At 46.3% G+C, this 27579-nt stretch overlaps 2 protein-coding genes and 1 long non-coding RNA gene across 3 annotated transcripts; 1 reads left to right on the forward strand and 2 right to left on the reverse strand.

Moving 5' to 3' along the window:
* Positions 1-1518: 1518 nt before the first annotated feature.
* On the reverse strand, positions 1519-14129 carry ZGLP1 (zinc finger GATA like protein 1). Its single transcript, XM_035097468.3, has 6 exons — positions 13972-14129; positions 10859-11410; positions 5499-5593; positions 4272-4365; positions 2627-2758; positions 1519-2506 (listed from the first exon to the last, which is right to left on the reverse strand). The coding sequence occupies exons 1-6, from the start codon at positions 14127-14129 to the stop codon at positions 2476-2478; spliced, it is 1062 nt and encodes a 353-aa protein (XP_034953359.2). The 3' UTR covers positions 1519-2475.
* On the forward strand, positions 13095-19579 carry LOC148683352 (uncharacterized). The gene is made up of 3 exons (XR_015947188.1): positions 13095-13417; positions 14448-14530; positions 18457-19579. It is a non-coding gene; the product is annotated as an uncharacterized LOC148683352 (long non-coding RNA).
* A 2399-nt stretch (positions 19580-21978) lies between these two features.
* On the reverse strand, positions 21979-27305 carry FDX2 (ferredoxin 2). The gene is made up of 5 exons (XM_035141010.3): positions 27036-27305; positions 26439-26478; positions 24682-24788; positions 23813-23900; positions 21979-22779 (listed from the first exon to the last, which is right to left on the reverse strand). Exons 1-5 carry the CDS (start codon positions 27148-27150, stop codon positions 22623-22625), a joined length of 507 nt encoding a protein of 168 aa, XP_034996901.1. The 5' UTR covers positions 27151-27305; the 3' UTR covers positions 21979-22622.
* Positions 27306-27579: the final 274 nt, after the last annotated feature.

The following is a 27579-nucleotide window of genomic DNA, read 5'->3' on the forward strand; positions in this document are numbered from 1 at the left end:
AGGCAGAACAAGTTAATAGAATATGTGGAGTTAGCAATGTTGACTGTAAAGATAAGGAATCCGGATGAGTCTGATATAAGAGAGGAGTGGGAATATTTTGGAGAATATTTAAAGAAATACAATAGCCAGATAAATTTCCAAGTAGGGCTAGACATATGAGCAGCAGCTAAAAACAGCTTGAAGTGGGGTGGAAATTAAGGAAATGCAGCTCCACAAGATTAAACAAGAACCCATGGAGGGATGTGCGGGGAAGTCGAAGAATATAGGATAAATTATGATAATTGTAAAGTGGATGTATCAAATTATGGAAAATGCATAAATAAGTAAGCAAGCAAGCAAGTAAGTAAGTATAATGTGAGTGGTAGACACACATGTGAGTTCAACACATACTGTAACAGTTGCTATTATTGGAGCATATCTATTGAGAAGGAAGTCTGGCTGACTTATTGATCAGATACCTGGTCCAGCATTCTTCTATTTTCAAGTCTTTGTACCTGGCATTGGGATTTTGTTGGTGTACTGGACACCCCACTGGCTAGAAAATTTCCTGCCTGACCTAATGAAGGTTGCCTCATATGTGGCACTGAAGACCTTAAAAGGCTTTTGGTTGGGTAACTTGTACATACACACCAAGTAAGTCTTGTCTGTGGCAGCTTGTTTCTTATGTCTGCTATGACAACTGTGGTCCTCTATCAAACTACATCAGGCCAAAATGCATCTGGCAGGACACATACTGGATCTGGCTTTCTGTCCTGGGGTAGGGAGGTGGAAATAGAAGGGAATTAATGATGGCTCTGTTGTCAGAGGCAGATTGGTTATCCGATTCAGTTAGACCTTTGGGGCACTTGGGGGGGGGAGTAGCATGGATCAGTTTCAGGGGTTTGCCCCTGTAGGGCTTGTTGGGTCCAGATCATTTTCCGAGGTCTCTTGTGGAATTTCATACCATTTTACTAGAGCAGTGATTGACAAGATTTACATCACCTGGACCGGTTCACTCAAGCGGATATCCCTCCGTGGGCCGGATCGTGCGCGCGACGACGATTTCTGGCGTCGGCATCTGTGCAGACATGATTTCCGGCGTCTGAGCATGCGCAGACGTGACTTCCGGCACTGCAGAAGCGAGTCCCCGCACCGTGCTGCGCCAGTTTAGCGCAGCACATGGGAACTCGCCAAACGGGCAGCTCGGTTTGGGGGGCTGGTTAAACGACCCCCATGGGCCGCCTGTGGCCCATGGGTCTTAGGTTGCCTACCCCTGTACTAGAGGCCCAGGTCTCTGCTTAGAAAACAGCTAGCCACCATCAGAATCCCAAGCACATCATGAGCTCCTATTTTGCAGGCTTCCTCTACTGTTATAATAAGGACTACAAAGTAGTACAGTAATTGCCTAACCACACCTGAATTCAGTTGTGTATGTCTCAGGCTACTTTTCCTGCCTCCCTGCCCATTCAATGCTTTATTCCAAGTTTGACTCAAAAAATACCGGTAGGAATTAAAAGAATTTCCCACACTCAGTTACAATAAATAATATTTATTGCAGAAGCTTATAACCAGCAAAATAACCATCAAGAAGTTCAGTACTCTTGAACTTGGGATATTAAGTGAAAAATTACAGGAAAATCAGAGTAATTGCTTTCAATTTCACAACATTTTTTATGTTCATTTTCTTTTGGCTGTGCTATGTAAGGGAGAATACAGAAAACAAATACTTCAAATATAAAGACTATTTACAAAAATAAATACCACTTTGAAAAGAAAAGTGCCACATGGCACAATCCTGGTTGGACACACTTTTTGAGACACACTCAGAAATGCTGCATGTTGTACTAACAATGGATATTCATCAGCATCCCCAACAAATACTTGAATCAAGTATATAAATATTTTGTATCATAAATATTATATATTTACACTTGCTGTATTTAGTGCAATAGAAAACCATCAGGAATTCATGAAAGAGCTGCATTTCATGTCTTTTAAACAAACTCCCTCCCCCACCACAACTGCTCAAGGACTGCTGTTCCCAAAGTTTACAGTTTGTGGAAATGTTTCTTTGTACTTTCCAGTCCATCACTACAAGAACTATTAACAAGAAGGCAGCAACCCCAAGTGCTAAAAGGCTGGGTGGGAGTCACTGCCTGAAATTGCAATTTCAATATGTCCATCCTCAATGGGAACATCGCATTCTGTTCCAACATATAGTAGCCCCAATTGCTTATGAAAGTTAATGGAAGCAAACACTTTTTTCCTTGCCAAAAACATCCCCTTCTTTCCTGCCTCCTCCCACACACTCCAAACAAACACCCAACATAAGGCATAGCACTGACTTCAAAAACAAAAGCAGCATACAGACAAACAAAGACAAACAAAGAAGAGCCCTTCATCCACTGAACCTCCTAATGACCAATCTACCAGGCTGTTCAGCCAGACCCTTCAGACGAGTCGGCCAGATTAACCAAGAGCTGTTTTGATATCCAGCTAACTGCAAACCCTTAGAAAGCTTCCACATCTAGAAATGGAAAGAAAAGAGAGCCCTTAGGTTTTTTTCCTACCGGTGAAGGGCTAATGTAGGGCTGGTGTGTTTTAGAAGCTGCTTCTCCCGCCGCTGCCCCTTAATCACCCCCTTTACCTTTTCCTAGATTTCTCCTGGGCAGCAACTAAATGAAGCCTGCGTCCACAACTGGAACAATGAGAAAAGGGATTTCCACCATGCTTTGGAATATTCCAGCACTGGAAACACCGGATTCTGTACTTTTTGTACCTGAAGGTCAAAAACAGAGTTGATTAAGTCATGTGGCAGGTCATTCCATTCATTTAGGTCTGTTTGTAGTAACCTTCCCACCCCAACTTAATCTCCCAGTTAATTCCAAATGGCATGAAAGTGGAGATGCATCATTTTTCAGAGGGGTGTCAGGTGAAACATCAGGCTAAGGATCCCAGATGCCAGGAAATAGGAAAGAGAGGTGATGGTGGAATATGATATGGGTCAATTAGAGCACTGGGCCAGAGACTGCAATGGCCTCAAGTGCTGTGGCCTGTTATATACTGTAGTATGCCACAATTAAGTAGATAATTTGTTACAGCTTGTTTCTGCACAGTGGTAACTGTTAGACCCTTTTAGATGAACAAGCCTTGAACAAACAGGTTAATTTGTTTTATTGTAGGAGGCCCTGGCAATACATACTGTTCTTATGTGTTACTCTTCAATGCATAAAATTTTGACCATTGTAGCTTTTTAATTTTTATAAGCTGCTTTGTGGTGTAAAGTTGGGTATAACTTTTTTTCATGTTTGAAAAAAGCTCAGATAAATGCTTTCATATTGTCATGCGGTTCAGATCATCACTTTTGTCTCATCATCGCTTTTTTGGGGGGGCGGGGGTGCCTATATAGTAAAAAATCAAAAATAAATGGAGAGAAGAACGGCAGAGTTTGTTAGACATTGTTACACAGGTATCTTAGCCTATTGAAATATTAAAATAATATTAGCAGTTGCCACAAATGAGGGGTGTTTAAAGGGGAAGAATAAGAAAGAGTATCTAGGAGTCAGATCACTGAGGATAAGCTGTAAGGGTAGATACTCCTGCATTCTACAAACTTATGAACAGCACTCATGTTGGTTTCTGGCTTATGTGATTTAGCATGCTCTTTGAATGCATGTTAACACTTGCTGTGTCTGCTCCAGCCCATCTTTTAACTCATGAATTGCTTCAGACTTCCTGTATAGTGGTGCCTCGCAAAACGAATTTAATTCGTTCCGTGAGTCAATTCGTTTTGCGAAAAATTCATCTTGCGAATTCACAGTTTCCCATAGGAATGCATTGAAATTTCTTTTTTTTTTTTTTGCCCATAGGAACGCATTGATTAAATTTCAATGCATTCCTATGGGATACCGCGATTCGCAAGACGAATTTTTCACAAAACGAATTCGTCTTACGAGTCACCATCAGATCGCAAGACGCATTCGTCTTGTGAAAAATTCGTCTTGCATGGCATTCGTCTTGCGAGGTACCACTGTATTTAGCGATGCAAATTCTAGCTGTTGCTAGGAGAGCTGCAATGGCTTCTAAATCTGTTTGTTGATCTCACCATAGGCTTCAGAGAACAGAGAAGAGCCGTTTTCAGGCTGCACGGCAAGTTGTAGTCAGTGCTGTTGTGTATTATCTCGAATACACCCTTCCTTTAAACTTTTTGCACTGCCAGAAGATATGCTGGGCATAACTTTTAAGGAAACCAACAAGAAATATGCCATGCCATTTCAGCAGTCATAAGGTACCTAATGCCACAAGCATTACAGAGGGGGGTCCCATCTTCAGCATCTCTCCATAGTGGTGTTTTCCTGGTCTTGCAAGACGCACAGCACTTATCCCCTTAAAGACAAAGGGCAAGTGGGTCAAATAGCAGTTTATAAGCCACAACCCTGGGTGGTACTTAATGGATTAATACATATCTCATTATAAACAATACTTAATGTTTATCAGATGATCAAAGCACCTCCCTCTTGCATATAGTATTAATTTCAAAGAGCCTGACATACCTTATTTGGAATATTTCTTAACTGCACTTCATCAAAAGATTCCAGAGCAGCATATCAAAGTGTGAATAAAAGTTACTCTGATCAGCTGAGTTGTGATCAGACTAACAGGTCAGAACTGGCTCAGATGATACAGCAGCCAAGCTTCACTTGCCTTTCCTACAGTAAGCCCTTAAAGTGTTTAGGAAAGTTGCACATGGCTACACTTAAAGGTAAAGGGACCACTGACCATTACGTCCAGTAGCGGACGACTCTGGGGTCACGGCGCTCATCTCGCTCTATAGACCGAGGGAGCTGGCGTTTGTCCGCATAGTTTTTCCGTGTCACGTGGCCAGCATGACTAAGCCGCTTCTGGTGAACCAGAGCAGTGCACAGAAATGCCATTTACCTTCCCACTGGAGCGGTACCTATTTATCTACTTGCACTTGAAGTGCTTTCGAACTGCTAGGTTGGCAGGAGCTGGGAGCTCACCCCATTGCGGGGATTCGAACTGCAAACCTTCTGATCAGCAAACCCATGTCCTGTTTATGGCTACACTTAGTTCATCACAACCCACCATTAAGGCATACTGAGTATTTAGAGAAATAACCCCCCCCTTTCAAACTTGTGGGTTTATTACAGCAACCACTAAAGGCATGAAGTGACTCTGGGATGGATGGTTTTCTAAAAAAATAAATGAAAACATTGAAATAGAGTAGGCATCCATTTACTTCCTCTCATTCTCTCCCCCTCCCTTGTTTTTTTGTTTTTTGTATTTAAAAAAACTAGCTTTACCAAAAGGTGAAACAACAACTGTGCATTGGTTTGCTACAGAAAAACCACATGCTTGGCAAGTGGAACAAGACCCTCCCCGCTCTGTACTTCTCCTGGAGAAAAAATTATCACAACAAGTGCTTTTTTTTAGTCCTTAGTATCCCAAGTACTGCCAGCTGATACTACAAGTAATTATTGCCTAAATTATTGACATACTGTGGGTAGAGGGACATCCTTCTTCCTCCTTGGAACTGGCAGCTTTGCATTCTTCTCTTGCTAAAGGGGTTCGGCTTCTTTTCCCAAGTTTTCCACTGAACACAGATTAGATGTATATTATTTTAGATCTGCTTCAGAAACCTAATTTCTAAACTAATTGACTTAGTTTTGCACTCTGCAGTGATTCCCGAGACTCAAGAGAACCAATAACCATTTTTCTCATCTCACTGTCTTCAATCATTGCAAAACAGGCCACCTTATTCCCATTTTGATGACTGGGGAATTGAGGCTGAGAGTTGTGTCATGCATTCAAGGAGACCTAAACATCAATAATCTATTGCTGAGTGAGGGATTAGAAACCTATGACATCTCCTAGAATCATCATTTGCCACTTAATCCACTTCCATTACAGACAGAAGCAAAATAAGCGAGGTTTACTAGAATTATACCATACAACACATGTTTAAAAAGAAAACATTAATGAATGTGAAAGCCCGTGGAGTAGTAAAATCAGGCCCGGGTATTTAAAGCCTCTAGAGTTATATGCTTCTAGAGTTATATGTAACTCATCCCAGAAATGGAGCTACAATTATATTTACCTTCTCCGACTGAAAATATTTCAGAGTTAAGGCCCCTCTGCCCCATACATTTAAAGCACTATTAAAGGTAAAGGGACCCCTAACCATTAGGTCCAGTCTTGACCGACTCTGGGGTTGCAGCGCTAATCTCGTGTTATTGGCCGAGGGAGCCAGCGTACAGCTTCCAGGTCATGTGGTCATGACAAAGCCGCTTCTGGCGAACCAGAGCAGCACATGGAAAAACCGTTTACCTTCCCGCGGTACCTATTTATCTACTTGCACTTTGACGTGCTTTCGAACTGCTAGGTTGGCAGGAGCTGGGACGGAACAAAGGGAGCTCACCCCATCTCAGGGATTCGAACCACCAACCTTCTGATCGGCAAGCCCTAGGCTCTGTGGTTTAACCCACAGCGCCACCCGTGTCCCTCCCACAGTGCCACCTACGGCACGCACTATTACACCACTTTAAATAATCATGGCATATATATATACTGTATATTACATTTGCACCTCACCTTTCCTCCAAGAAGCTCAAGGTGGTGTACGTACATGCATTCCCTCCTCCTCATTTTATCTTCACAACAACCCTGTGAGGTAATCCAGGTCCTAGCCCAACTCAAACCATGATACCACACTGCCTCTTTTCTCCCAAAAAATCCAGAAAATTGTAAAGGATGCTGAGAGTTATTGGAGTACCCCTATTCATAGAATCATATATTGTGGACTTGGAAGGAACTCCAAGGGTCATCTAGACCAATGCCCTGCAATGAAGTAATATCAACTAAAGCATCCATGACAGATGGCCATCCAACCAGTGCTCAAAAGCCTCCAAGGAAGGAGAGTCCAAAACTTTCTGAGGGATCCCATTCCACTGCCAAACAGAAAGTTCTTCCTGATGTTTAGTCCTTCCATTGAATCCATTAGTCCAGGTCCTACCCTCCAAAGCAAAACACAAGCTTACTCCATCTTTCACGTGACAGACACTCCTTCAGTTGTTTGAAGATGGCTCTCTCAACTCTTCCTCATAAGGCTTGGTTTCCAGACCCTTGATCATCTTGATCGCCCTCATCTGCACATGTTCCAGCCTGTCAATATCCTTCTTAAATTGAGGTGCCCAGAACTTGATACAATATTCCAGGTGTGGTCTGACCAAGGCAGAATAGAGTGGTACTATTACTTCCTTTGACTGGGAAACTAGACCTTTGTTGGTGCAGAATAGCATGAGCTTTTTTTTTTTGCTGCTGCATCACACTGTTGATTCACGTTCAGTTTGTGGTCTACAAAGACCCCTAGATCCTTTTCACATGTACTACTAGCAAGCCAGGTGTCCCTCAGCTTATATTTGTGCAGCTGGTTCTTCCTGCCTATGTGTAGAACCTGACATTTGTCCCTGTTGAATTTCATTTTGTTAGTTTGGGCCCAGTTCTCCAATCTGTTACGAACACACTGAATCCTGATTCTGTATTCTGTGGCATTAGCTATGCTTCCCATAGAATCACAGAATCATAGTCTTGGAAGGGACCCCAAGGGTAATTTAGTCCTACCCCCTGTAATGGACAAATCTTAACTAAATCTCAACGCCACCCAACCTCTGCTTAAAACCTCCAATGAAGGAGTCTAGTCCACTGTCAAACAGCTCTTACTGTCAGAAAGTTCTTCCTGATGTTGATTTGGAATCTCCTTTCTTGTAACTTGTAGCCATTGGTAAAGGTCCTACCCTACAGAGCAGGAGAACACAAGCTTGTTCCATCTTCCATGTGACAGCCCTTAAGATGTAGTTGAAGATAGCTATCAGATCTCTTCCCAGTCCCTTGATCATCTTGATTGCTTTCCTCTGCACACATTTCAGCTAGTCAATAAAAGGTAAAGGTAAAGGGACCCCTGACCATTAGGTCCAGTTGTGACCGATTCTGGGATTGCAGTGCTCATCTCGCATTATTGGCCGAGGGAGCTGGCGTACAGCTTCCAGGTCATGCGGCCAGCATGACAAAGCCACTTCTGGCGAACCAGAGCAGCACACGGAAACACAGTTTACCTTCCCGCTTGGAGCGGTACCTATTTATCTACTTGCACTTTGATGTGCTTTCGAACTGCTAGATTGGCAGGAGCTGGGACCGAGCAACGGGAGCTCACCCCGTCGCAGGGATTCGAACCACCGACCTTCTGATCAGCAAGCCCTAGGCTCTGTTGTTTAACCCACATCCTTCTTACATCGAGGTACCCAGAATTGGACACAGTATTCCAGGTGTGGTCTGACCAAGGCAGAATAGAGTGGCTCTATTACTTCCCTTGACCTGAACTCTATACTTCTGTTGATGCAGCCTAGAATAGCATTATCTTTTTTTGCTGCTGCATCACACTGTTGACTCATGCTAAACTTTCAATCCACTAAGACCCCTAGATCCCTTTCACACTTGGTAAGCCAGGTGTCCCCCATCTTGTATTTGTGCAGCTGGTTCTTCTGTCCAGCTTACATTTGTTCTAACTGAAATTCATTTTGTTAGTTTTGGCCCAGTTCTCCAATTTGTTAGTGTTATTTTGAATCCCCAATCTGTCTTCTGTGGTATTAGCTACCCCTCCCAGTTTGGTGTCATCTGCAAATTGGATGAGGATCCCCTCAATTCCTTCATCCAAGTTGTTTATAAAGATGTTGGAACAACAATGCGCCCAGGACAGAACCATATGGCATCCCACTTGTCCCTTTTTCTATGATGACGAGGAACCATTAATGAGTACTCTTTGGGCTCAGTCAGTCAACCAGCCACAAATCCTCCCAATAGTAACCTCATTCAGCCCACATTTTGCCAGCTTCTCTGCAAGAGTATCATGTGGGACTTTGTGAAGAGCCTTACTGAAATCAAGATACACTACATCAGGCACCCCCAAACTTCGGCCCTCCAGATGTTTTGGACTACAATTCCCATCATCCCTGACCACTGGTCCTGTTAGCTAGGGATCATGGGAGTTGTAGGCCAAAACATCTGGAGGGCCGCAGTTTGGGGATGCCTGCACTACATCCACAACATTCCCTTGTATGTTCCATCATGTACCGGTATGTTATATCAAAAAGAAAGAAAAACGAGACTTGTCTGGCATGATTTGTTTTTGAGAAACCCATGCTGGGTCTTAGTAATCACAGCATCATTTTCTAAGTGCTCACAGACTAACTGCTGAATTATTTTTCTAGGACATTTCCTGGTATTGATGTCAAGCTCACCGGTCAGTTGTTACCAGGGTCTTCTTTTCTCCCCTTTTTGAAGATGGGGACAACATTTGCCCACCTCCAGCCTGCAGGGACCTCACCTGTTCTCCAAGAATTCTCTGTTATAGACAGAGGCTCTGGGATTACATCTGCAAGCTCCTTTAGTACCTTTGGGTGCATCTCATCAGTCCCTGGAGATCTGAATTCATTTAAAGTAGCTAGGGGTTCACTTACCACCTCTTTTCCTATATTGGGCTGCAGCTCACTTCAGGGATATTCCACTCACAGAGCTACAGTTCCCCGAGCAGAGGGATTGATTATTAAACCACTCTGGAAATTGTAGTTCTGTGAAGAGAAGAGGGGTGGGTGGGTGTCCCAACAACTCTCAGCATCCTTAACAAATTACAGTTCCCAAGATTCCTTGTGGGGAAGCCATGGCTGTTTAATGTGGTATAATACATAGCTGCCAAGTTCTCCCTTTTTTTAAGGGAAATTCCCTTATGCTGAATAGGCTTCCTCGTGAGAAATGGGAAAACTTGGCATCTATGTATAATAGTGTGTTAAATGAACATGTCAAAATTACATCACAGGTGTGGTTGAAAAAACAGCAGCATTAATCACTCCCTTCCAGCATGTTAAACAGAATTTGTTTTATCCAGTGTTCTAAGAAAGGGGCAATATATTTTCAATCAGGAAGACATAAGTTGTTAGTTGAAATTGGCTCCTCTGAACTTTTATTCTCAGGATAAAAGGGGCAAAACACCTCCTCCTTCCATGCCATGCTTTCAATCCAATTTGACCAATCCCCGCCATGCTGTTTTTTTGTTTTTTGTTTGTTAAAAAGAGACTTCTAAATAAAACTACACCATGCAAGCACTAATAAGATAAGTCAACATATCCTGTGCCAATAAGATTCACCTCAGTTGTTAACTGACCGGCAAATCTGTCCTTGCCTTTCAGAAATCTAACAAATAAATACAAAAGTGCTGTTATACTAGGTCAGGCATCCCCAAACTGTGGCCCTCCAGATGTTTTGGCCTACAACTCCCATGATCCCTAGCTAACAGGACCAGTGGTCGGGGAAGATGGGAATTGTAGTCCAAAACATCTGGAGGGCCAAAGTTTGGGGATGCTTGTACTAGGTGCTTTTTAATTTAACAAAATTTCATTTTTTCGACTCCAGTGTTATTCATACTGAGAGAAGACTGGAGTTCATTGATTTCATTAGATCTCGAGTATGAATGCAGTTGGAGGTCACTCATTAACTTCAAACATATTAGGCTGCCTGTATTTAGGTCTGGCTATCCTGCAAATACTCTCCCATCAGGCGAAGCGTTAGGCCTCCTCCTCACCACAAGACGTCTGCCTGCCCTGTAGACTTGCTGCGGAGGAAGCCCCATTGAATGGCCATAGAAGCAGACTACAAGAGGTACATCTATGCCTTCTTAGGGCTCTAAGGGGGCGTTAAAGACGAGGCGGAAAAAGCAAAGCATCTCATGAAACATCTCATGCCGGCTTTGCGTTTGCAGCCAAGCAGAAGAGAAACGCAACCTGCTCTTTCCCAAGCTGGCGGGCTGTACCTGCTGTATCGCGGGCGAATGAGGAGCCGACAACCCCCGGAGCTCTTTCTGCAGAAGCTCAGCTGCATCCGAAACGTGACCCCCTGGAAGGCGGGGTCCCTGGCCTCACAGCTCCGCTGGGGTCTGGGCTGCTTGCGGGAGACTCGCCTCCCTGCCCGCGGCGACTCGGCCGCAGGGAAGGCGTCCGTCTCGCGCTGCGCCTCCGCGCCGACTGCGCGCAGGCGTTGGGCTGGGAGCTCTTTGGCGAGGGTGCCAGGGATTCTCTCCCGGGCAGCCGCATCGGCCTCTGCGCGCTCGACCGGATCCGTGGGCTTCGCGCCGAGGCTGACGCAGTGCAGGCTGAGGAGGCTCAGGGCATCCAAAGCGGCGCCTGGAGACGCCCTGGCGCTGCGCCTCGGGCGCGCGTCCCGGTCCGCCGGCCTCGGGGGCCTGTCTGGCTTTCTGCCAATGGGCTCCGGCGGGGAGAGAAGCTGGGCGGTCTCCTGCAGGAAGCTGAGCGCGTTGGGGTCCGAGAGCTGGAGGCAGCAGGCCATGGCGCCGAGGGTCTCGCACCTGCGGAGGAGGGAGAAGCAGAGGGCAGCCCGTCAGCCGGGAAGAGCCGCCCGGCGTCCGAGCGAGCCGCTTTCGCGCTTGGCGATCGCGTCCCCACCTCCCCAAACTCTTTGAAAGGCAAGATCGTGAGCACGTTTCGCCATCCACGCGGGTAGTGTTCCCACGGGACGGCTCTGGGTGGGTTGCGGCCACGAGGCAACGAACCCAGTAAAAAGCATCCCTCCGCTCTGCCCTCAACCCCCCGGGACAGGACGGACGGACTAGTGGCCAAAACCAAGCGCAGCTTTTTCGAGAGCTGCCTGCAGCAATAGCAAACCCTCCAGTGTCGCGGTGTCCTCGAAGCTCGCACAGTTAGCACCCGCGGCTCTTTAACGGTTCCCAATGATAGCCAGTAGATGGAACCCGAGGGCTGTTGCGGCGAGGAGAAAAGCCAAAAACAGCACGGGGGCGGGGCGGGACCGGGTTGGCCAGCCTCGTTAGGGGCGCTGACACACTTTCAGAGCGAGACCGGATCATTCCCTGCGAACTGTCAGATACTTCTAGATCCCCTTGGCCAGATCCCCACACACCACCTGCCTTCGTGCGCCGAGGGCTTGTAGAAGCAGGGACTTTAAACTAACTACAAACAGTTGCTTTTAAGTTCAGGAATTCCTTGCAATGAGCACCTTCCTGAAACCAAGGAGCTTCCCCAAGTTATCCCGACTCGGAAGGCGGGCGGGTGTGGCATAAGGAGAGAGATCCCGTGGAGAGATTTTCTTACTCCCGAGTTACAGAAATGAAGGTCTTCAAAAAGCCGGGCCCGGAGATGCCCGCTTCCCAGACCGGCTGAAGGGGCGGGACGAGAAGCGGCCCTGGAAAGGGCTGCCGCACAGATGAGAAGAGCGAGCAACTCTGCGTCCAGACACTCAGATCTCATGGATAGGTGGTGCACTAGATTTACGTATAAGCTAAACAAGCTATAGTTTGGGGGCCCCCAGAAAATCAAAGGGAAAAAACCGATGTACATTTCCAAAATATAAGATAAAAAACAAATATAATGAAACCTACATACAGCAGCAGTGTTTTGTGTTGCGTAGGCTCCTATTTGTTATGTGCAAAAGCCTTCAGACAGCTACAGTATTAGGTCCATAAATTACCATATATTCAACACAAAAAACAGCGACGATTTCTTGTTGACAAAGGACAGCTGGACATATAATGGGCCCCATTACCTTCAGTAGCTGAGGGCCTCACCAAACCTAAATCCGGCCCTGCCCTAGTGGGAGGACTAGCTGACCCTTGACGGGCCTCCTTATATCTCCCAGGATCACTTCAGCAGAAAGCAGGTGGCCGTCCTGAGAGGGAAGGGGAATTCGACTCTTGAGGAGGATTCCTCGAGCAATTTGGGCGGCTGAGTTTGGAGCACAACTACCTGGGGAAGAAGGGGGACCAACCAACAGTCCCGGTTCTCCCTCCAGGTGGGAAGGGACTCATCCTTTCAGTGGAAGCGGTTGGCTCGCCCTCCTTTCCAAAGGGTTTTGAGGCGAGGCGAGGCCACGCCCTGGAGGGCTGGCGCGGCCCCTGTGAAAGACGGAACGCCCAGGGGGAGGCCCGCGGCCCCCTGCCCCGCCCAACTGGGGCGACCCGCCGCCGCCGCTCCGCCCCGGGGCTGCGCCAAGGACAGGCGCCTCTGTCTCACCAGCCCTGACGAGGCGGAGCTCTCAGCGCTCGTCGCCGCCTCCGTCCGTCCTCTCACCCCTGACTGACCTCCCCGGAGGCGCCCTCCTGCTGCCTCTCCCCTCAGGCGCCCCTGCCACACCCGAATCCTCGGCCAATGGCGGTGGCCCGTGCGGAGGCTCGCGCCGCTTGGCGGGCTGGCGATCCGGGGCAGCGCGCGCGCGCTAAGGAGCTGCCCGGGCCGCACGCACGCACGTGGAGCTGCGCCGAAGGCCGGATCCAATGCTTGCTGACTTGGAAGCCGGTCCACCGGACGCGCTGCTACTTAGGAGTAAGGATTGGCGCGCCCAGGTGGGGGCTTGCTTTCGAGGAAGCGCGCGAAGAATCGGTCTCGCAGGCCGATCCTAAGCAGTTTTATCGAGAAATTAATCTTCCCATAAAGGGGATTTATTCCCTAGCAGCATGAGCGTAGCCAGGATTTATTTTAGGGAGGCAAGCTTTATGTTGGGGGTGGAAGTAGAACCGAGTTATCTGCGACAACTGGTCAGTTAATTAATAAATTTTATTTACTTACTTGATTTTGAGGATCCAGCTGTCCCCCTGTGACTACACCCATGCAAGACATACGCATAGATCAGCCCGCACAACCCGATCTTACGGACATTGACTCGAAAGTAAACCCTACGGAGTTTAGGGGCTTGCTCTGAAATGGGCGTCCGCAGGCTGCAGCCCTCGCTTGTTCTCAATGGGCTCCTAAAGTGAAATTGGATTCGCCTGCCTGCGGTCAGGGACCGGTGCCCTGGGGCCGATCTAGAAGAAGGGGGCGCTTCGGATCCTCCCTCCTTTAGGGTCAAACTGATCTGGATTCGCCCCATTCTCACGAGCAGGTGTCAAGAGGAGCTAACCTGAATCCTCTGGGAGCGGCGGCTTCTGGCCCAGCGCCCGCCGGATCGGACCCGCTGGAGCTGCTGCTTGCCTCGGATTCCAGGCACGGCGGGCTGAGCAGCTCCTGCAGGACGGAGAAATCCGGGAGCTGCCCGTCCACGAAAAGCTCGCCCTCCATGCTTAGCGGCCCAGAAGGAGCGGGGAAGCGCGGCTCTCCCGACCCCACCAGATATTGCTTGCAGTGATCCGGGGAGGGCGTTTAATTGGATACAGCTGGAAGCCCAGGGAGCCGGCAGCCATAAGGGGAGGGTGCGGACCATTAGGAAGACTACAAAAGGGCCGGGGTCGCGGGATGGGGTGTGGAGAGAGGTTGGCGGTAGCATCCCTGAGGAAAGAGTGTTGTCTTCCGGAGTCCCGTCTAGAGTGCCAAATGACCTGTCCCTTCCATGGTAGGAGGGGATGCTGTCAAGGTAGGACTTAATGCCTTCTTTTACAGATTGGGAAACTGAGGCAGCAGAGGCATTAACTGAGGGTCCTCAGTGTTTGTGGTTGAGCAGGAAATGCTTTAAGAAGAATGAGGTAATGTAGTGGAAGGGTGGCTCCCTATGGGGCTATTAGTAGCCGTACCTAAACAGAGCCTCCATGTTCAACTGCAGTGTATCTACTAGGGGCAGATACTGGGGGCATCACCTGCATATGGCTTTCCAGAGACAATATTGGAAACAGTGTTGGGTCTGATTCAGCAAAACTCTCTCAAAAGCTAGACATTTGAACCAAGGCCTTTCTGGTGCTGTTTTCTAGCCAGCAACTTTCTTTCTCTGCACAACCCCAAAACACACACACACAAACATCAAGACTACAACCTACTTCACATATCTGTGCAGCAACATGTGTGAGCCACTTTCCTGAGTTGGTGTTGCATTTAATGAGTTCATTTTGTTTAATGATTTAAATATTAGAGGTAAAGGTAAAGGGGGCCCTGACCATCAGGTCCAGTCGTGTCCGACTCTGGGGTTGCCGCGCTCATCTCGCTCTATAGGTCGAGGGAGCCGGCGTTTGTCCGCAGACAGCTTCCGGGTCATGTGGCCAGCATGACAAAGCTGCTTCTGGAGAACCAGAGCAGCGCACGGAAACGCTGTTTACCTTCCCGCCGGAGCGGTCCCTATTTATCTACTTGCACTTTGATGTGCTTTCAAACTGCTAGGTGGGCATGAGCTGGGACTGAGCAACGGGAGCTCACCCCATTGCAGGGATTCGAACTGCCAACCTTCTGATCAGCAAGCCCTAGACTCTGTGGTTTAACCCACAGCGCCATCTGGCTCCCTAAGCAAGCAATACAGTACTGTACTCCAAATAAGCAAGCAATACAGTACGTACTGTACTCAAAGTGCTTCTGTGTCCAAAAAGAAACAGGAGGTGATGTTCTGATACCAAAAACAGACCCGGGGGGGGGGTTGTTTTCCCCATTTTCCTACTACTGCTAATCATCCCTCCAGTGATCAGGGACATTTTTAGACTCTGGAGCCCAAGGAGGGGCTGTGGTTGGAGAAAGCCCCTGGCAGGTTGGGAGCCTCAGTGGTGCCCCTTTAGAGGCTTCACCCAGGGCTGAGACCACAGCTGGCTCCCCCCCCCCACTTAGCTACGTGGCCTACGGGGATTTAAAATAAACTGTTTTCCAGTCTGGATTTGAAGTTGATAGATAAATAGTTGATACTGTTAATAGTTTATATAAATAAATAAATAAATAACTTGGGAATTATCCCGTGATTTGGCCCGGTAGTGTTCTTTTCCGAATTTGGTCACCCCCTTCCCCCCCTTTAGACCTGAGCTTGGTTCATGCTAATCTAGGGGGCAAAAAAAATTGCACTGGTGAGCAGAGGTGAATTATCTTTAATTTGTTGGTAGATTAAGGTAATTTAATCTGAGTTGGTTAGCAATTTGAATTTATATCCGTGGTAGGGGCTTGTTATTTCAGTTCATTTGTGGACAGGGTTTGGTGCCTGATTTGAAGTAAAGTAATAATTATATAACAAATATATATATATATTTATAAATATAAGACTTTATTGTTTAAAATAATACAGAGTATAACATATGCATGATATAAATACAACGGAAATTTTCTTCTCATCGTATCTCATACAAAAAGATAAGTACAAAAAACTAAATGTATAATTCAAAATAAATTCTTCTTCGCAATGTGAACCGTATACCATCTTTATGTTACATCCTATTTCTTCCCTCTTAGACACTTCCCGTCCTTCTAATGTTACAGTTTCAGATTCTTTGCTTTCTACGGGTCTTCGTTATAGTTTTCTTCCTTTCTTCTCTATTTTTCCTTAATCTCATTTTTATATTACAAACGTTATTCTATATCTGCCAATATGGAATTATTAGGATAATACACTTTTAGATATTTTTTGTAGACATTCCACTCTTTGGATACTTTTTGTGTTGATGATTCTCTTACTGAGTCAGTAAGTTTGGCCAATTGTACGTATTCTAGCACGAGTGTTTGCCACTCCAATACAGTGGGTAAGATCTCACTCTTCCACTTTCTTGCCACTAGTACCCTGGCCGCAGTCTTTGCATACAGCAGTAAGAATTTTGTTTCTTTTGGAGTTTCTGGTGGTAGTATGTTTAATAAGAATATTTCTGGCCTTTTTTTTATTGGTTGTTTAAATAGTTTTTTTATTTCTTCATATATATTATTCCAATATCTTTTAATTTCCTGGCAGGTCCACCACATGTGGTAATATGTTCCAATTTCTTTTTTACAACGCCAGCATTGGGGACTTGGTCCTCCATACATTTTTGCAAGTTTTTGGGGGGTAAAGTGCCACCTATAGAATACTTTCATATTGTTCTCCTGCAGACTATAGCATGCTGTGAATTTCATATTATCAATTATATAACAAATAGGGTGGCGATTTATCAACAACCTCAGATATGCAGATGACACAACCTTGATGGCAGAAAGCGAGGAGGAATTAAAGAACCTTTTAATGAGGGTGAAAGAGGAGAGCACAAAATATGGTCTGAAGCTCAACATCAAAAAAACCAAGATCATGGCCACTGGTCCCATCACCTCCTGGCAAATAGAAGGGGAAGAAATGGAGGCAGTGAGAGATTTTACCTTCTTGGGCTCCTTGATCACTGCAGATGGTGACAGCAGTCACGAAATTAAAAGACGCCTGCTTCTTGGGAGAAAAGCAATTACAAACCTAGACAGCATCTTAAAAAGCAGAGACATCACCTTGCCGACAAAGGTCCGTATAGTTAAAGCTATGGTTTTCCCAGTAGTGATGTATGGAAGTGAGAGCTGGACCATAAAGAAGGCTGATCGCTGAAGAATTGATGCTTTTGAATTATGGTGCTGGAGGAGACTCTTGAGAGTCCCATGGACTGCAAGAAGATCAAACCTATCCAATCTTAAGGAAATCAGCCCTGAGTGCTCCCTGGAAGGACAGATCGTGAAGCTGAGGCTCCAATACTTTGGCCACCTCATGAGAAGAGAAGAATCCTTGGAAAAGACCCTGATGTTGGGAAAGATTGAGGGCACTAGGAGAAGGGGACGTCAGAGGACAAGATGGTTGGACAGTGTTCTCGAAGCTACGAACATGAGTTTGACCAAACTGCGGGAGGCAGTGCAAGACAGGAGTGCCTGGCATGCTATGGTCCATGGGGTCACGAAGAGTCGGACACGACTAAACGACTAAACAACAACAAGGGTGGCGATTTATTTGATGGTTGCAGGAAATTTTGGTGCTTGATTTGCCTGGAAGTCGTCAAATTCTTATTGTTCTGGGGGGTTCAATTGAGACCATTTTTTTTTACAAGTTTTTGCTTTTGCTTAAGTCCTTAGGGTGTTTATCAGACTGTACTGTTCAGTTTGCTTTTGCCTAAGGCAAAATGGTACGCCCATGGAGGGGTCTAGTGAGTTCTGCGCCACTGTACTGAGCTGCCCACTGCTAGTTCATCAGTATTTTAGTTGAATGTGAGGCGTTAGTTAGCATTCACTGTTGATGTTTACTATAAGTGTTTCTTTGAAACAGCCAATTCTTCACATTTATTCCAGTTATTTACATTTAGAAGACATCGTGCGTGGCTGCTGCCTAAATGGATATAAGAAACTGGTTCCAAAAAGTTAGTTAATAATTTTTAAATTTTCATTTCTATCTCCATGAATTTCAGTTATTTATGAGTGAAAGTTATTTTATAGTATTGCTTAGATCTTTAGTGACACCAGTGGAGTTTTCAAATTTCCCAAATACAAATCCAAAATAACGTTTATTACATGTTCACCAACAAGTAATAATAAGAGAGGTTTATTATAATCAATGTTACGCTCTTATGTGTATTATTCAAAGGAGCCGAGTCTAACTTGTCGTCTGACTTGTCTGCAGGCAAATCTAATGCTAAAGTTATTACATCATTTTATTTCAATTTTTTGGGTGAATGATTGTTAACTGTTTGTTTACTATGTTATTTTCTATGATTTTCAGGTGGAAAACCTATCAAACAGAAAAAGGACGATGACAGTAGTGAAAGCAGTGGTGAAGATGGAACTAAACGGACCAAACCATCAGATACTGTTATGGATCAAGGGTCCAGTAGTTCTTCACCTGCTCCTGGAACTGAGACCTCAACAACCATTGAAGAATATGGTGGCTACCATGAAAATGACATTGGCCATTATCTTGATCACACACTTAAGTTGCCACCAGAAAAAAAGAAGGAATTGCTTTCAAATCCTTGGGTTCCACCACCAAAGTATGATTTTGGTTCCAATGCCAACCATTTGAAAAGAAAATTTAACCGCCCCTGGTTAGATCAATATACTCCTTGGTTGGTTTACTCAAGTCTTTTGAAAGGTGCTCTTTGCATCCACTGCCTTCTGTTTCCTCCTGCTATTGGTACAGTAAAAGGAGTTTTGGGGTCATTCATAGTAAGGCCGTACAGGAAGTTTAAAGATATACATGAAGATTGCAGAAAACACGGCAGTCACTACCACAAAACGTCAACAGCTGCTGCAAAAGTGTTCCTGGAAAATGTTCCTGTTGATGTCCAGTTGCAAAGTGATCACCAGAAGACGATTAAAGAAAACAAATATTGTCATCATTTATTTCTTGCATCATATTTGGTGGAACTCATGATTTGCCGCTTAGAGGAAAGGAGATGAGGGGGTTTTCTTTGACCTTTTAAATTTGAGAATTGACTGTGGTGATGAGAAGCTAAAGAGTCACTTAGATATCGAAAAAACTTCACCAAAAATCCATTTTGAGATTATAAGATTATGTGGTGAAGTTGTCAAAGAAAGAATTATCGAAGATTGTAAACAAGCAAAAGCTTACGCTGTAATGGCTGGTGAAACAGCAGATATCACTGGAAAAGAACAGCTTTCTATCGGATTGCGGTTTTATGATGAGAGTCAAGAAAAAATCAGAGAGGAATTCGTAAGCTATGTTGAGCTGAAATCTCAAGATGCCCCTACAATCGCTAGCACAATTCAGCGTTTTTTGGTTGATCAGAATCTCTGAGAATTGTGTTGGATTTGGATTTGACGGATTTATATATATTTATTATATATATATATATATATATAATATAATAAAATTTTGGTTTCATTTGCCTTTTCCGTGCTGAAATGTCACAACCTGGATGACCATGGCTTGCCCCCACCCCCTAATTTTGATCCTGGGTACGCCCATGTGTGTCACCATTTGCACTATTTGAAATGTGAAACTTTATTGTCACTTGTACAACTTGTAAACAGTGAGGTTACATGAACACCCCCCACTCAGCTCCTAATCTTAATTCCCCTCCTTTACTGACGCACACCCACCAAACCCGAAAGTCAGTTGCCCTGTTGTTATCTTTTCATTCAGCAGCCTAACAGCCCACAGATAGAAGCTGTTCTTTACCCTGTTGGTGCAACTAATCATGCTTATGTATATTCTGCCCGAGGGCAGGAGATCAAGAAAGTGCCGGGCAGGGTGTGAATCATGCCTGAGAATTTTCCTCACTCTCCTGAGGCAACATTCTTCCACGATGTGTTCCAGCAGATTCATGGGACAGCCCATAATATCTTGTGCTGTATTCACCACCCTCTGTAGGCATTTCCTATCCGTTAATGTCAAACCAGCGTACCACACCGTGATGCAGTATGAAAGGACACTTTCTATTGTGGACCATTAGGAGATCATCAAATGTTGATTGACATCGTTCTTTCGCTATACTCTGAGGGAATGGAGTCTCTGTTGGGCTTTCTTAACCACCTGGGTGTATTGATTTTCCAAGTACAGTGGTGCCTCGCTAGACGAAATTAATTCGTTCCACGGGTCAATTCGTGTAACGAATTTTTCGTCTAGTGAGTCCCAGTTTCCCATAGGAATGCATTGAAACTTAATCAATGAGTTCCTATAGGCTCAGGGGGACTGGCAGCGGCATGCAACGGGGCTTCGGAGAAGGTCTCCGAAGCCCCGTCCGATGTTGGCTGTGTGCAAGGCGGCAGGGGGAGAAGCTCTCTTCTCCCAGCCACCGCCTTGCCTGCCTCCCCCAACACTGAGCGCAACTTTGGAGGTCTCCAAAGTTGCGCTCCGTGCCAGCTGTGCGCTGCAAGAGGCGGCGGGGGAAGACCTTCCCCCGCCACCACCTCTCGCCAGCCTCCGCAGACACGGAGCGCAACTTTGGAGGTCTCCGAAGTTGCGCTCCGTGTCTGGGGTGCAGGGTGAGAGGCGGGGCGGGGGAAGACCTTCCCCCCGCCCCCGCCTCTTGCCAGCCTCCGCGAACACGGAGCGCAACTTCGGAGACGTCCGAAGTTGCGCTCCGTGTCTGGGGTGCGGGGCTAGAGGCGGCGGTGGGGGACGGAGCCGAATCGCAGCGGCCGCTGCTTGCCCCCACCTGTCTTCCCCGAGCCAAGGGGAAGACAGGCAGGGGCAGCCGCCGCGCCGCCGCGTTTTGGCTCCATCCCCCCCCCCCCGGGAGAGGAAGATTAGCTGTCAGCTTCCCTCGCTGACAGCTGATCTTCCTTTGCTGCTTTCTATGGCCGCGCTTCGTAAGACGAAGCGGCGGTTATAGAAAATTTTGTCATCTTATGAATGCCTCGCGGAGCGCAAAACTTGTTCATCTAGCGAGTTTTTCGTTGTGCGAGGCATTCATAAAGCGAGGCACCACTGTAATGTCTTTACTGAGATAAACTCCTAGGAATTTAAAGGAAGAGACACTCTCCACACAGCCCTCCCCGATGTACAGCTGGGCTAGTTCTCCTCTCTTCCTCTGAAAGTCCAACACCATCTCCTTTGTCTTGCTGATATTAAGGTGCAAGTTGTTCCCTAGGCACCATGTAGATATTGGACCTCCCCTCTATATGCTGATTTGTCTCCACCTGTTATTAAACCCATTATGGTGGTGTCACCTGCAAACTTAATAATTGCAGTAGACGGGTCAGGTAATACACAATCGTATGTATACAATGAATACAGGTAGGGACTTAGCACACATCCCTGTGGTGTGCCAGTGCTGATTTTTAAGGAATTAGATGTTACATGTCCAGTCCTCAGTGTTTGTGTCTGATCTATCAGAAAGTCTTTAATCCAGTCACAGATGGTAGAAGAAAGGTTCATGTCAGCTTTTTAATGAGAATGTCCAGAAGGATGGTATTAAAAGCTGAGCTATAATGGAATTATTTTCCTTCCTCCCCAAACGACTTGCCAATATGCAAACTTGTGCATTTTTTTTTAAAGCATTGGGAGACCTAGCCATTAGGGTTAAGTTGGAATAGAAGAGTGAGGGGTTATTGCAGGCATCCCCAAACTGCGGCCCTCCAGATGTTTCGGCCTACAACTCCCATGATCCCTAGCTAACAGGACCAGTGGTCGGGGAAGATGGGAATTGTAGTCCAAAACATCTGGAGGGCCAATGTTTGGGGATGCCTGGGTTATTGCAATTAATTTTAATGTGAAGATACTATTGAAGAGTAGCTAGATTGTTCTTGCCTGTCCCAATCAAACACAACTCTGTATATATAAGATCAACAGTAATAGGCCGCTTTTATTTTTTTACTGATAAAAACCAGAGAGGCTGTGGGGCGAGTGCCTTCCTCCTCTCAGCTTATTTGGTGCTATGAATGATGTTGGTGACTGATCTTCTCTGCAGGTGAGAGACAAGGAGCCCCCAATGAAAATTAACACACTTGCTTGTACACCAAGAGAAAACACAGAAACAGAGAGAAAGAACACAACACAACCCCGTACTTTCCTTCCATGAAGCCATTACTGGCTGTGCCAACCTTAAAACAGTGCTGCTACTGTGCAGGAGCCTCTCTTCTCCCCTTGAAACATTTCCCACTCTGCTGCCCACAGGGCTTGGGAAAGTGCTTCTAGGCTGGGGGAGGTACATCTCCCAACACCCTTCTCAAGCCATGAAGGCAGTTAAGCAATAGCTTAAGGGAGGTTCAGAGAGGCAAAAAGCTCTGGCCTTACTCATTCTGAGTAGCCCTCTGGCAGACACACATTTCTTTTCTTTGCACCAGTCTTTTGTTCATAGAACACAATTTTATTTTTTTAAAGCATCAGGCATGCTTTGACCGCATCGGTGTCTTGCTCTCCGACAGCTGCTTAAGAGATCAGGCTCACTTTGGAGATTGGTCCAGCCTTTGGCTCCATTGCACTCAGTGGGGTTTGGGGACATGCCCGTCCACATAAAAGTTCCTAGTGATCTTGGGGAGGGTGAACTCTGCTCCTTCCAATTCTTTGTCGAGGATAATCTGGCAGCCAAGGCGAGAGTTCTCCTGAAGCAGTGGTGCCATGTCTAACATATCCTCCTCCCTACAAGAAGACAAGAAGAGTGACTTCCAACCCATAACTCCCAAGGTTGATAAGAAGATGAAGAAGAGTTGATATGACCAGTGCTAAAATACCAAGCAAGTCCACATTATAGCTCATCTGAACACATTTTAAACAAAAAACAATGAAGTCACTAGATGAAATTCAACACTGCACTATGGTGAACGTTCACGTCCATGCAAGCAGTGCAACTTGCCAGAAGAAACGATCCCTCTGATCAATATACATCCTGATGTATATATTGTGCTCTACGGGGCTTAGTTTGGTCAGAATCAAGTATCCACTTCCAGAGGTAACACTAACTACAGCAAATTACTTTGAATCCCTGCGATGGGGTGAGCGCCCGTTGCTCGGTCCCAGCTCCTGCCAACCTAGAAGTTCGAAAGCGCGTCAAAGTGCAAGTAGATAAATAGGTACCACTACAGCGGGAAGGTAAATGGCATTTCCATGCGCTGCTCCGGTTCACCAGAAGCGGCTTTGACATGCTGGCCACATGACCTGGAATCTGTACGCCGGCTCCCTCGGACAATAACGTGAGATGAGTGCCGCAACCCCAGAGTCGGTCACGACTGGACCTAGTGGTCAGGGGTCCCTTTACCTTTACCTATTCATGTACTATATGAAACCCAAGGGGTGCATTGTTTGCCCGATGTGAAGTTTTTTGGCATGATGTTCAGCTCTCCTACCCCACTAGTCTCTCTCTGTCTCTGGGGCACTGCCTCCTTTTTTTGCACCAGAAATCTGGTTTCTTCAGGCTTGGAGAGCAGGGCCCTCCCAGCCACGCTGAGGAAGTTGTGGAACGCCATCAGCAGGGAGCTAAGAAAGGCCATTTCTGCTACAAGGAGAGTGTCAAGGGATGGCTCAGTTGGTAGAGCCTGGAGCTCTTAATCTCGAGGTCATGGGTTTGAGCTCTACATTGGTCAAAAGATTCCTGCATTGCAGGAGGTTGGACTAGATTAAGGGTCTCAGGGTCTCTTCCAACTCTACAATTCTATGGTTCTAAGGTGGTCCTTACCGTTCATCAGGCTGGGGGAGCTTGTCTACAACATCATGGCTCACATAGACATGACAAGTGGAACAGGCTAGGGAAGCTTCACAGGCACCTGTGATAAGAGGCAAAGACAAGGAGAGATTTTTTGCTGCTAAGTCCAGAGAAGGCTGTGTGCTATTCCAATTACCTGGCCTCTCAAAAAGTGTATCATAAAACTAGAAAAGGGCAACCAAAATGATCAAGGAGTTGTGGCACCTTTGATATGAGGAAATACCAGAGCTGTTGGGACTTAGTCCCCTCCCCCATACAACAAGGGGAGAGATAGGAGGGAGGGAGAGTGTAATATTTATACATTGATGAACAGTGGAGGAAGGGTTGAGTTTTACTCCTTCCGTTATAATACCAGAACTTGATATTGTGACCAGGTTACTTGAAAAAAGCACCCATTGCCACACAAAGTGAAACAAATAACATTGGCTAAGTAGTTTTAGGGCTATGCCCTCACAAAGCAACAGACAGGAGCAAGTCATTATACAATAGCCACATTAGCAAGCACACAGAATAATTAAGAAGCTGCTCTGTAACACCCAAGTTATTTACAATCTCAATTGAACTTGCCTAAACAGATGGGATGAGTTGCAAGTCAATAGGAAGGGATTTTACAGTGCTGGGGCACTTCCAAAAAAGCATACTTGCACATTCTTGTGCATACCATTAGCCCAAATGACTAAATGCTACCTCCATGTGCAGAGACAGTACATATCAGAAAAGAAAGCGTGCAGGAGAGGGGCTATATTTGGACTTCTCAACGGCATCTAGCTAGCCACTATTGGAAAGAGGGTGCTAGCCTGGACTGCTACGTAGCCGGATAGAGCAGGGTACTTAAGACCTACCTTCTAGCTCAATGCCATGTTTCTGAGCCAAGCGCAGCACATCATCCCCAATTCTGCCTTGCACTGGGATCCTTTGCCCAGACCGGTCTATAAACACCACGTTCACTCTGAGGCAGGATAAAAAGCATAGGCACATCTTCAATCAATGACCCCCCCCCTAATTGTCAGGTGCTGAAAAGCTACAAGCATGGTTGGAAGTCTCCTGTGATTCTGCATAAAGGCACAGATTACCAAGCAACATCTAACAGCTGACATAGGTTTGGAATTCCAAATATTCTCATCCCTCTATACTATATTTGCACTCATCTGTTGTCATGCTGGCATTGTTATTGTGACTTTTTAGATAGGATCTGATTGTTACTATTAATGTTTGATATTATTATTATTATTATTATTATTATTATTATTATTAGTGTTGGAAGCCACTCAGAGTGGCTGGGGCAACCCAGCCAGATGGGTGGGGTATAAATAAAATAAAAATACAAGGATGCATGCATGCCCAACCTGAGTAGGCTGGAGGAAGAAGTGGGTGGCCCCACAGCTGGCAGAAATAGGAGGGGAAAGTCTCCATTTTGTTCTTCCCCTGCTGCTGTGATACATTCCAGGTAGAAGGAAGCCTGCATTCTGTCAGTGGTGGTGGGACAATAATAATAATTAGACTAAAATAATAATAATAATAATAATAATAATAATAATAATAATAAAACATTATTTATACCCCGCCCATCTGGCTGGGTTTCCCCAGCCACTCTGGGCAGCTTCCAACAGAAGAATAAAATGATCGATTAAAGATTAAAAGCCTCCCTGAACAGGGCTGCCTTCAGATGTCTTCTAAAAGTCTGGTAGTTGTTTTCCTCTTTGACATCTGTTGGGAGGGCGTTCCACAGGGCAGGCGCCACCACCGAGAAGGCCCTCTGCCTAGTTCCCTGCAACTTGGCTTCTCGCAACGAGGGAACCGCCTCTTCTTCATTCCCCGCAGCAGCACCAATGGGCGAAGGAGAGAAAGCAATGTGGGGAGCGTGGCGATTGGGGACTTTTGAGGGGATGGATGGGGGCAGGGTTGGGCAAGGTGCAGGAGGTTGGCAAATGGGGTGTGGGATGCAGCAGGCAGAACTGGTAAGCCAGTCCCTAGTAATGTTAAAAAGAAACAATCAGGAAGTGCTGAAGACTCAACAGAGCAAAAAGCTCCTCTAGCCAATTGAGTTGTAAGTGTTCAAAGTTTGGAACAGGTGTGTATCAACATAGCAGCTGTGAACGGAGACAGATATACATCTGGTATGCAGTCCAGATGTACTGAAAACAGCCTCCCCCCCTACAAACAATTGTACCTAGTGTGCTTTGCTTCCTGTAGTTCCAGTTAACACACACAAGGATTTGTGAAGCTGCCACCTGGACACACCACTGCAGAAATTAGGCTGCTGGGACTCTTGCAACCACCTAGCCCAGCCCCCCCCAAACTTCAGCCCTCCAGATGTTTTGGACTACAATTCCCATCATCCCTGACCACTGGTCCTGTTAGCTAGGGATCATGGGAGTTGTAGGCCAAAACATCTGGAGGGCCGCAGTTTGGGGATGCCTGACCTAGCCTAACTATGTACGCTACTTACAATTAACAAGCAATATTTCAAACCACAAATTCTCATTGAGATGATGCTATCAACAGCACAAAATATGTCAACCGTTCAAAGAAGATCCAAGATTAGTTTAACCCACTCTACTCCCCAAAATTAAACCCTGCTACATTTTGTGGTACTCACACTTCTGCGGCAGAGTTCTCATCTTCTGCTTGAAAGGTCACTGGGGGGAAAAACACACAGCATTTTTATTTATTTATATGCATTTAGAGCCTTGCCTTTTACTATTCAATCTCAAGGCAGGGTACATACAGCAACAAGGCTCCTCTTGCATAACACTAAAGCATAGTAGACTATGGCAATCTGGCGCCCAGTATAGGTTTCCTATTTGCCCCCAAACTTCTGGAGGGCACCAGGTTGGAGGAAGGCTGCATAGCAGGAGGAGCAGCGATCCTCTGAATTCCTCCAATTCGGAGAAAGTTTGTTTGGGTCGCCAAATCGAACTTCTTACGAAGAACAATCTGAGCTGTTGGCGCCACAACAGGGGGAGAGGGATCCTGCTGGTACAAAAACACCGCCGATGAATCCCGAGGCGCCCCTCGCTTCGTGACCAAGTTGTGCTGCTGTTGTACATTTATTGACACACCGCCTTTTCCCCTGACAGGGGAAGCTTACAGGGAAGGGGGAGGGGAGGGAAGAAAGAGCAACCAGCCTCCCCCCACCCCGGTAGTCTTTTCCTGACCCCTGGGGAGAGCGGAGCCCCGCTCTCTCCTCGCCCACCTGCAGTGCGGAAGCCCCGGGGCAGGAGCCGGCCGGCCGCCGCCGCCAGGACCCGACGGCGCCCCGCGCACCGGGAGACGCCAGCGCCGCCCTTCGCGGCCCAGGAGGCCGCCATGACAGGCGCCACGTGACCGCCGGGGTCAGAGGGCGGCGGCTGTTTCCGTGGAAACGGAGGGGAAGGGGAGCCTCGTTCGTTGCGCGGGGATCTTCCCCACTCCTGGAAAGCGGCGTTATCTTATTCTTCCTCCGCCCCTTTTAAAAATATTCTCCCTTGCGTATTCCGGCTGGAAACATTTGTGGGCGGAGGCTAGAAAGTGTTGGCTGAGAAGCGTTTCGAATTACCAAATGCGAGATAAATACTGTCAACAATTCAACTTGCTCAATTGATGGAATGTGGCCTGGTCGCTTATCTGGCCTTGGGCAGAATCTGCAGAAGCATTAGTACAGTACTGTAGTTTTTATGTGGTTATGCAGTTTTTAATGTGTTTCATTTATTTTTATAACTACTTCGCTGTTTGTAATTATGTAGATCTTTTCATTTTGT

The sequence above is a fragment of the Zootoca vivipara genome, chromosome 15 (genome assembly GCF_965207765.1).
Source record: "Zootoca vivipara chromosome 15, rZooViv2.hap1.1, whole genome shotgun sequence".
Taxonomy (NCBI): domain Eukaryota; kingdom Metazoa; phylum Chordata; class Lepidosauria; order Squamata; family Lacertidae; genus Zootoca; species Zootoca vivipara.